Source organism: Antrostomus carolinensis, unplaced genomic scaffold (genome assembly GCF_000700745.2).
Source record: "Antrostomus carolinensis isolate BGI_N321 unplaced genomic scaffold, ASM70074v2 scaffold30160, whole genome shotgun sequence".
Lineage (NCBI taxonomy): Eukaryota > Metazoa > Chordata > Aves > Caprimulgiformes > Caprimulgidae > Antrostomus > Antrostomus carolinensis.
Window position 1 is genome coordinate 1 of NW_010286940.1, and position 9858 is coordinate 9858.

Sequence of the window (9858 nt, forward strand, 5' to 3'; positions counted from 1 at the left end):
GCCGCCTGTCTCCCCCTGTACTGACTTACTGAAAAATATTCTCTTTTTAGCTAGAGGAGGAAACAAGAAGCTGTTGGAAGAGGCAGCAACCGTAAGTGTCCAGCACTAACACTGAGTTTCTCTGGGGACGTTGCGTGCCGCTGCTGTGGGAAATGAAAGGTTTCCTGAGCCTGAAGGAGTGTTGCAATCGCAGAGGTTACTTAAATACTTTCACAAATGCTGCTTTAAGGCTTAACAGCAGAACTTTCCTGTTGTGTCCAACACAGGGTTTGTGTGCTCGTGCTGCTCTGAGTTGGTCTTTCCTTACCTGCTTCATTTCACCCCCAGACCCCTGAGAGTACCCCTGTTTTTCAGTAAATTAAAGCATTTCTGAACTGGTTGAGCAGCAGAGCTTGTGTAAACCATCCTCGCAGCTGCCAGATAGGGCATGTTAGTCCTGACTGACACCCAGACCTCATGTGGTGTTGGAACCTCCAGAGTAACATGAAAGGTCCCAGTTTGAGCACAACAGCAAATGTTGAGGTATTCTTGCTGAGAAATAATAGGGGATTTGCTCTGTAACTTTGACTTCTCAGAACTTTATGCTCCTGATAATCCTAATGTGGAAGTGTTGAAGGCCAGGCTGGATGAGGCTTTGAGCAACCTGATCTAGTGGAAGGTGTCCCTGCTGATGGCAGGGGGGTTGGGACTGGATGAGCTTTAAGGTCCCTTCCAATCCAAACCATTCTATGATTCTAATGGTGTTGTGACTGTTTTTAATTTTAGGCAGACTTGGAAATGACAGCAATAGACAAAATAACAGCAGAAGTTATCCAGACTCCTTTAAAAATCAAGAAAGGTCAGTTTGTTTTAAGCGTTGTGATGAGTTCAGTGAGATGAAAACATGTCATGGTTTACACACTAAATAACAATTCAGTTCTTACTTATTTCCCTCAATATATTTAAAGACAAGAAAATAATCCTATGTTTGTCCCTGCTATCTGCATGTAGTAGTTCTACTTAATTTTATTAAGACATTCAAAGTAGTGCTCTGTCAGCCATTTGGATTTCAGAAGCAAATTGTTGCCAAAAATTCTTGTAGTTGTTTACTGTTTACTTCATCTGCTAACTAATAATGTAAAGTTATTATTGATTTTCAATTTGGATAACACTTTCTCTCTCTAGGGGAAAAATGGAAGCAGGATATTGAAGCTATTGAAGAAGAAGCAGAGCCTCCTTTGCTTCCTCTAGCAAAGAAAGCAAAACGTGACAGCCAATGTCTTCCAGAGCTAGAAGCTGAAAACACTAATCCAAGAACTGGAAAGGTAAGTAGCTAGTCTTTGTCATGACTTTATTCGCAGGATATAAACTACTTCCTGAGATGATGCCTGTGCTAATATGGCTGTCCAGGATACTTGAAACATCTAGTGGCAGAGGAAGGTCACAGAAGCTTGTATGATGTTTATTTCTGAACTCTTGTGCCATAAAAACGAGCCTGTTGAGCCAAACATTTTGTATGGAAGCATTTGTTTGTTATGGACTCAGCTGTCACACAGTAGTGAAGTAACTGATTTGGTGAATAATGTGTGTTCCAGGTGAAGGCATCTGCTAAAAAAGTGCCAGTGTCCAGGAGCAGAAGAGCTCCTTCAGCGAGGGTGAAGCGCATGAGTAAAAGGTAACAGGGAGTATCTCTTTCACTGGATTTCAGAAATGGACAATAAGTGTATAGTGCTAACTTTTTTTCTTAAAAGGAATGGAATTAAACCTTAAAATGGTTTAATAGGCTGGTTAATATAGTTGTGCCATGCTATAGGGGGAAAATCAGTGATCTGACAGTGAATGAAAGAGGGGCAGCTTCCTCTCCTGGGATGACCATCTGTCCCAGCTTTGGGACTTACCTTTGTTTAGTAAGAACCTCTGTTTTTCTGTGGTGATAACCTAATTCAAGTCTTTGGTAAGATAGTGCTTGGACACTTGTTAAAAGTATTCTTATGAGCAGATATTTATTTCTTTTAACAGATCAAGCAAAAGCAACTTTATCACTCCAGCTACTGGCAGAATTGTTGATCTCTGTGCTCAGGGAGGCACCTCCATGGTCACACCTAAATTTGATTCCAGGTTTGTATTCTGTTAAATTTCTCTGTTAATCTCTTATTTAGGGCACTGCCTTCCCACTTGCTTTGTCTATGTATCTTGTCATCTTCTGCAACATAATCCTTAGTGGCTCTTTGAGCCTGAAATGAAAGACTTTGACTAAAAGTGCTTTGAGCAACTGGAGTTAAATTATTGACCTATAACTTTTTGTTTCAGAATTTTCAAGACACCAGGTCTGCGCACACCCATGGTCCACGAACGTGTTTACACCATCTCTGCCAACGGCAGCCCCCTCGCCGACAGCAACGATATCTTCATCACAGTCCCTGTTGGAGGAGGGGAGGTAAATCAGGAACTTTACTCTGCAAGATCTGAGCTGAAGGGATAGCTTGTAATTTCTTGGGGATCTTACCAGTTTCAAGTCATCCACTCTTGTCTCTTTAGTTGTGCCACTCCAGTTTATCAGGTGGTCCATCTAGCTTATAAAGAACCTTGAAAGATTTTTAGTCAGTAGTGGGAGCTGTTCAAGATGGTCAAAGCAGAATGTAGAATAATGTTTTGCTGTGCACTTAAGTAACATTTAAAGTAGCCTCTGCTGGCAGTAATGTGTTAATGCACAAGCTGAGCTGGTCAAGCTGAATGTAGTTCTCTGCCTGCCACATGTCTCTTAATATGCTTGGATTTTATTTGCCTTTATTTTTTTAATTTTGAGGTTTTCTTGCTGCTTCCAGCTGCTGTAGCTGACCAAAAAGAAAACCTAAGCTTTGGATTTTTTTTTTTTCCACAGAGTATTCGTTTAACAGCAAGTGATTTGACCAAGAAGAATCTTCTTCATCTGAATCCAGAGGCCCAAGGATTTATGAAGAAGCTCTCAGTAAGTCTGTGTATTTTTGTCAGCCATGACCTGGAGTTGTAATGCAGAGTTGTCACTTTGTCATTAGTCACTGCACTGTTCAGCTGTAATAGAAACTTCCTATTTCTTCCTGCCTTATCTTGTATTTTGGCTCATGTCACTCTTCAAGAAGAAGCATGAACTGAGGAGGGAGGGGGAGTAGCTTTACATGAATCTAGCTTAATGCAAACTGTGGGTAAAAACTTATTGAAAAAGAGCTATAGTTAATGTTCTGAAAACTGAATCAGTTGTAGGTGGCTGTGGGGGATGTGTCTCTTGGAGTACTGATTAGTTTCTCTCTCTTTCTAGGTTCGTCTCGCACAAGCTTGCAGTGGTGCAAAAACCCATAGATGAAAGTCAAGGAATGTTGACATCCCTCTGTAAATACAGAATGTTACAGTTAGGACTGCTACCTTTAGTTCTTGTTCTAATTTGTCTTCCTTCCATTAATTTAAAGAATGGAAGTTAAGAACTAATTTTTCTACCTATAATATGTCATTATATTAGAATAGATTGCATTTTTTTTTATTCAGGGAAAAATACTTTCTTTCCTATTTCCTTTAAGGTTGAGACCAAGATACAGTTATCTTGTGCTGGCAGACCAGCAGGCTGGGTAGAAAGGCTCTTCTGGTATCTTGCAGAAGACATAAGCAGTGAACACAAGTGACTGGAGTTTGTATCTGCCTGGACAAGGAAAGCAACAGATCAGATTTGTTGTGCTTCCTTCCAGGCATGTCCTTTCTCTGCAAATGTGCTTAAAAGGTGATGACTATCTCAGTGTAGCACCTGAGATACCAAAAGGCAAGTTACTGGTGTGTGGGACTAAATGGAAAGCTTCTTGTCACTCATGATGCTGCCATGAATAGCATTCCTTTTGTTCTTATAGCAGCCATTGTATTTGTAATTGACTTTAAGGTTTTTATAGTGAACTTATGCATTTTATTGTTTTTAAAGAAATAAAAGATCACAGGTACTGTACTTAACAGAATCAATCAGCTAGACCAATGCTTAACTGGATTACTGAGAGTAACCTTGGAGCTACTTGAGTGTCTCTAATGTGAGAGAACTTTGCTTTTCCTGTACCCCCTTCAGAATCTTTAGAAGAAGCAGCTCTCCTAGAACTGAGTGTAGACAGGGAAGAAGGAAGCTTGGACTAGTCAAAACATTGTTCTGACCTTTCTTCTCCTCTAAACTGAGTTACTTCAGTGCATTTCTTTGACAAAGAGCCATATCCAGTAAATGCTGTTTGAACAGAACAACATAACTTTCTCAGTCACTAGTGGGTTTTTTCCCATTGATAAAGAAAATACAGAGAAATCTTGTTCCACTTCAAATCTGTGAAAATTCAACTTTAAATGTGGCCTCTTGGGAAAGGGTTATTGTATGTATATGTAAAAATGTAAGGAGGAGTACTCATCTGGCAGGGAAGAAGTCTTGTATTTGCTTTCCTACAACCACTGGTTTATTTTCCAACAGCCTGGAAAAGCAGAGCTCTCCACGAAGCACTAGTTCTCTGTGGGAAGACTGCATAAAGTCTTAAAATGTAAAAGACTCCTCTCACTCAAAACCCAGGGTTCAATTTTCATTGTGCATCTTACAGGATGGGAGAGGACACTTCTCTTGTCTGTTGAACTAAGTTATGGAATCTCTTAAAAGCGAGGTTAGCTTCAGTTCCTGGAGCACTACTCTGTATGGATCATCCAAAGTCAAATATGTAAAATGGCATCTGCAAGAGACACCCTGATCCCTCTTGCTCTGTGTCAGCAGGGAAGCTAACATGAGAGCATGTTAATTGGCATGTTAAGAAAACATTCAGAGTAAATAACTTTGCTTCTCTAACTTTGTCTAAGATTTTTTTGTCTGAAAATAAGCCTGTTTGTTAGCTGGTGCACTGTCCTTTCCACAGATACCTTTTTATCCTGGATTTAAGCCTTTTTGAACAGGCTGTAGACAAGGCTCTTGAGACTTTGGGAGTACGTCTAGGTTTGGAAGAGTTCTGCTTTTGACAAAAACCAAGCCTGCAGCATGATAATGAAGGAAGATTGGGAAAAGGTGCCATCAGAGATAACTTTAGGCTTTGGTATAAATCTTTGATGCAGCCTGTGGCATGGGAGCAAGTTTGTAGAACAGCATTCACACGTTTCCTTTAAAAAGCAAACATCTCGCTGTAGTGCAAACCTCAAATATATACCATGCATTTGGAAATCACTGAGAGGTTTTGGCAGCTTCTAAGTCCTAACTGCAGGTGGCAATATTGTAAACTACTAAGCTTCAAGTACACTTGCCTTGTTGCTGAATTCTGTTAACATATTAATTAAAAAAAAGCCCCAAACCCAATTAGTTAAGCTGTAAATAAAACTGTAAAAAAAATTGCTTGGATACAGGTGTGTAAGTCTAGATTCTGCTTTAACAGTGTCTTTACTAGGAAGAAAAATGAACCTAAGTGCTTAGCTAGCCTAGAGAATTCTTCTGTTAACACTGTCTGCTTTTAAAAGCTCCTGTTGCTGTAGCTCCACTTGCTACACACTATCAGCCCTTTCCATCTCCTGTTTAATGCTGAGCTATGGTCTTGTTCCTTAGTAAATCCATTAATTAATGTGTTTCCAGGACTAGACAGTGGTACTGTTCCTCTAGATTAATGAGTCTTGAGTTGTAAGGAGGTGCAGATAGGACAAGGCTGCTTCTGCAGACTTCAGTGCAGACATGGAAGCCTCGTGTCCCTGCCAGCCCCCTCACCCAGCTCTCCCAACAGCAGAGGTGATTTGTGTGCTATACGTTCCAGATTCTTCTGGAAGATGAAAGGCCATATTCATGTTAGTATTTGGGTTAATTAATGCATTATTTATTTATGCCTACAGCAAAAAAAATGCTTGCAAAATAACATTTAGCACCTGGAAGATTGGAAGAAGCAGAATCTGTGGAACCTGGGGGTGGGTTATGACTTCATTTCAGTTCATACCTGTTTGGGGTGTCTGTGCTGAACTGGCTCTGGAGAGGGTGGAGGCAGCGTAGCTCAAGGTTCCTCCTTGCAAAGGTGGTACTGCTGAAGCATGGCATTCCCAGTGTAGTGCACCCAACAATGCTGTGAATATTCAAGTTTCCTTTTCCAATTGTCAGAGTGAGTAAATTGTATGTGACACAAATTAAAGCTATCTGGCAGTGAATAGCTGAACAGGTTCATCACTTAAATCCATTTTGCATGCTGCCTGCACCCTGTGCTACTCTAGAACATGGGTAAGCATTTTTCTACAGTTTATTGCTCATGTAAATTGTTGGCATCACTTCTTCTGTCCCTTTTGCACAGTACATGGCAGTTACATTTTCTTTAGCAAAGCTAGAACCTCCCTCTTCAGCTCAAGGATTACGTGGGCCACACGGGGAAGCTGGCTGAGTTCTTTGTGGCTCTGGGGGAGGTTTTGTTTCTATATTTGTATTCTAGCCTGGCTGTAGTCTGAGCCACTCTTTAAACTGAGTGATGGGAAATAAAAAGCAATGGAAGAAAATAACTGTTCTGTCAGGTTGGAAGAGGCTGCATCCATCAGTGGCCAGAGCAGTTCAGGTACAGAAGAGTCTGATGTTGGCTTGTGTCATCTGAGCTGCTGCTGAGCATCTGCGACGCTGTGGGCACAACTGCAAGGACTGTGCTCTGGACAGAGACAGTCTTGAGGGAAAGGCTGTAGGACATTGAGGTGCCTTCTCAGGATATCACTTTTGCATATGTTCTTCCCAAGAAATGAACTATGTGACCTCCAAGGGCCTGTGAGACTCTGCAGAAGGAATTAAGACCCTTATGTTTTGTGGCTGGTTCCATGAGAAAAAGTGGTTTTCCTGGTTGTAAATTCAGTCGTGATGAATGCTGCCCAGGGCTGGGAGCTGTGGCTTTCTCGTAGGAAGGGTGGTTTGGTGAGTAATGGCCATGGTTTGCTAAAAGATTGCCGAGGGCTGACTTTTTAAGATCAAAACTCCTGACCTGAACCAGAGCTCTTTCAAAATAAGTTTCCCTTGAGACAGAGCAAGCTGCTGAAAGAGAGCTGGTGGTACTTTCAGCAGCACAGACCCAGCAGGGAGAAAGCAAGTAGCAGGGTGTGTCTGTGTTTCACCAGCTCTTTTATAGTGCTGGATAACTACAGTTTTGCAGGGAAAAAAGCATTCCTGGCTGGCTGGCACAGACCTTGACCAGCCCACCCTCCAGACAGACGTCCCTGCTCGCACCAAGCAGGATGCTGTGCTCTGGGAGGATGCTCAGGATCTCAGTGCTTGTGCTGCAGCTCTGCTCTGGGTGTGAGAACTCCAGCGTTCAGCCCAAATTCAAAATGGAAATGTGAAACTATTAATCTAGAGAAATAATGAGCAGAATGGCACCCAGTGAGGTACTGTCCCTAGGATGTGCTGACATTGAACTCCCACAAAGGGGCTGTGTTAGATAATGATCCTAATAGGTGGCTCTTCCAGGCAGTTTGATAGATGTGCCCTATCGAGCATTGTCAGAAATAGCTCCGTATACAAAGCAAGCGTTTATCATCGTGGACACCTTGCAGGTGGTCACTGATTCAGTGACATTGTAAGAAATAAATAGATAAAAATTCCCTGCTTGCTGATAGAAGGGCTGATAGCTTAGAACAAATTAGAGCTGTCTCTGGGCAATTTCTTCACGCAGGAGTTTTTGATGAGAAGGTGCAGGACAGCACGTGCAGCTCCTCCAACTGACCTGTCTAATTCCACCAGAAATCCATGTTTCCTGGGCCAGCCGGGGGCATAACAAGGGGAACTATTCCCTTAGCATCAGTAAGAGAGACATGGAAGAGTTCATAATTTGTTTCTCTTCTCTAAAGAGGTGATTACAAGAACTGCAAATTCAAAGGTGAAATGTGTATGTGGAACCCCTGCCATTTTGGTGAGTTTAGTTGAACAGGCTCCATCTCCAGCTGATCCTGTATCATCTGTCACTGTGTGCTCTGCTGCTGCTGCTCCTGCCTGGCCCTGGGTCTTGGCTTTCACAGCCTCACAACTGAAAGCTTGAGCCTGTCAGGAGCCCAACAGAAGTATATCCAATTTATTCATAGATGGCAGCTTTCTTAAAGGCAAACCAGATCCATATTGTCCAGTGAATCTCATTTACAGCCAAGATAATATGAAAACTGATGTGGCTGGACCTTGCTGTGGAATTGCAGGGTGCCAGTGCTCAGCTGTCACATCGGAGCTGGGGAAAGCATAAATGTCCTCTTAAAATACAGCGGTGGGAAACAGAGCTCACAGGGCGCAGACTTCAGAGCAATTTCATCCTTAGCTTTGATGAGAGCAGGGACGAAATTCTCTGTTTATCTCAGAAAATTAGTGCCCATAAACCACAGAGCTTTACACTCCTCTTGCCCAGGAGCATTATTACACTGAAAAATGGGATTAGACAGAATCACTAATTTTAACATCTCACATGGAGACCAAAATCGCAGGCACCCTCCCTGTCTCTCCAGGGAAAGATTTATTGCCTGCTACAATGTAATTAATCTAATTTCCCTTAATAAGGGCCAGACAGTTAATAGGAAAGTCATGTCCTCAGATTCAGTTGCTGTGCTGAGGAGTGTGACCAGGGCAGTGCCTCTGCCTCCAGAGGAGCTGGCAAATGTCCTGCTGGAGCCAGATGTCACCGTGGGAGTGGGTGAAGGGAAGGGAGTGATCCCCCCTGCCCTGTGCCCAACTCCTGCTCCCGTGGGAAGATGCTGTTGGGCTCGGGCTTGTCCTGTCTGGGGCTCATGGTGACTGGCCCAGCCCTGGACTGCTCGCTGAGTCGCTGCGGGTGCCGTTGTGCTCCTGCACATCCACGGATGAGGGTACTTGTGGGGGGTTTAGGGCATGAAAGCACCTGGACCCTGCTCCCAGCACCTCTGGAGCTGCAGTCATTGCTCCTGAAGTGCTCCCACAGAAAGCACCTTGAACTGCAGCTGCGCTTGTTTTCATTAAGAGAAAATATGCTCTTGCAATCCCGGGCTCTAACGGTGTCTGTTGGCTTCTGTTCTGCCGGGGCCACCCAGCCCTGCAGCAACTGGCTGAGAGCAGCTTTCAAGGGAAAAATCAATAGTTAGTAGTTATGGGTCAATCTTCCTTATAAAGTACAAACCCTGCTGATTTTGCACAGTTCAGGGCTACACCAAGCAGGGAAGCCAATGTGTTTCATACACAATTTGAAATTAATTCATTTGCTGTGAGGTAGTCACTGGAAATGTTAATAACATCTTGGCTGCTGCTGGAACCCCCTCCCTGGGTGAAAGCTGAGGAGCCCCAAGCAGTGCTGGGACCCGGCTACAGCCCCCAGATCGAGGGATGGGGTGGGGGTAGTGACCTGATCTAGTGGAAGGTGTCCCTGCTGATGGCAGGGGGATTGGAACTGGATGATCTTTAAGGTCCCTTCCAATCCAAACCATTCTATGATTCTATGACTGTCCATCTGTAGTGTCGAAGCACAAAGTCAGTGGAAAAGGACAACTTATCCTTGTCCTGAATCACTCAGGGAAATAGCACTGGGGTGGGGGGTGGGGGTTTGAGCTATTTCCTGAAAAAAATGTTGTGAATTTTCTTCCCACTTATCCCTGAAATGGTCCATCCAAGAGTCCAGAGCTGGGATGGAGCAGGACAGTGAGGAATGGCAGCTCGTGGATCAGGCTCCCTGCCCGCCTGCCATGCGGGCACGAGGAGAGGGGCATGAGGGGGGACTCTGCTTCAGATGGAAACATCTCCCACCCAGGGTGACCTTGTGGCCGGGGAGCCTGGGAAGCTGGATCCTGATGGCATTTGATTGATGGGATCTGAGGAGTCGTTCTCCCTCAATGTCACTCAGCCTGCCTCTGCTGACTGCAAATGAAGGTACAAGAAATTGGACAGTAATCAAAGCCAGATGG

The 9858-nt window shown here is 43.6% G+C and overlaps 1 protein-coding gene across 1 annotated transcript; it reads left to right on the top strand.

The window, feature by feature from the left end:
* Positions 1-50: 50 nt before the first annotated feature.
* On the top strand, positions 51-3319 carry LOC104532609 (borealin; the record flags this gene model as incomplete). Its single annotated transcript, XM_010177860.1, has 8 exons — positions 51-91; positions 766-838; positions 1165-1304; positions 1575-1654; positions 1999-2097; positions 2290-2416; positions 2861-2947; positions 3275-3319. Coding segments are annotated over 8 exons (692 nt in total), but the record flags the coding sequence as incomplete, so codon positions are not given.
* Between the last annotated feature and the right edge of the window lie 6539 nt (positions 3320-9858).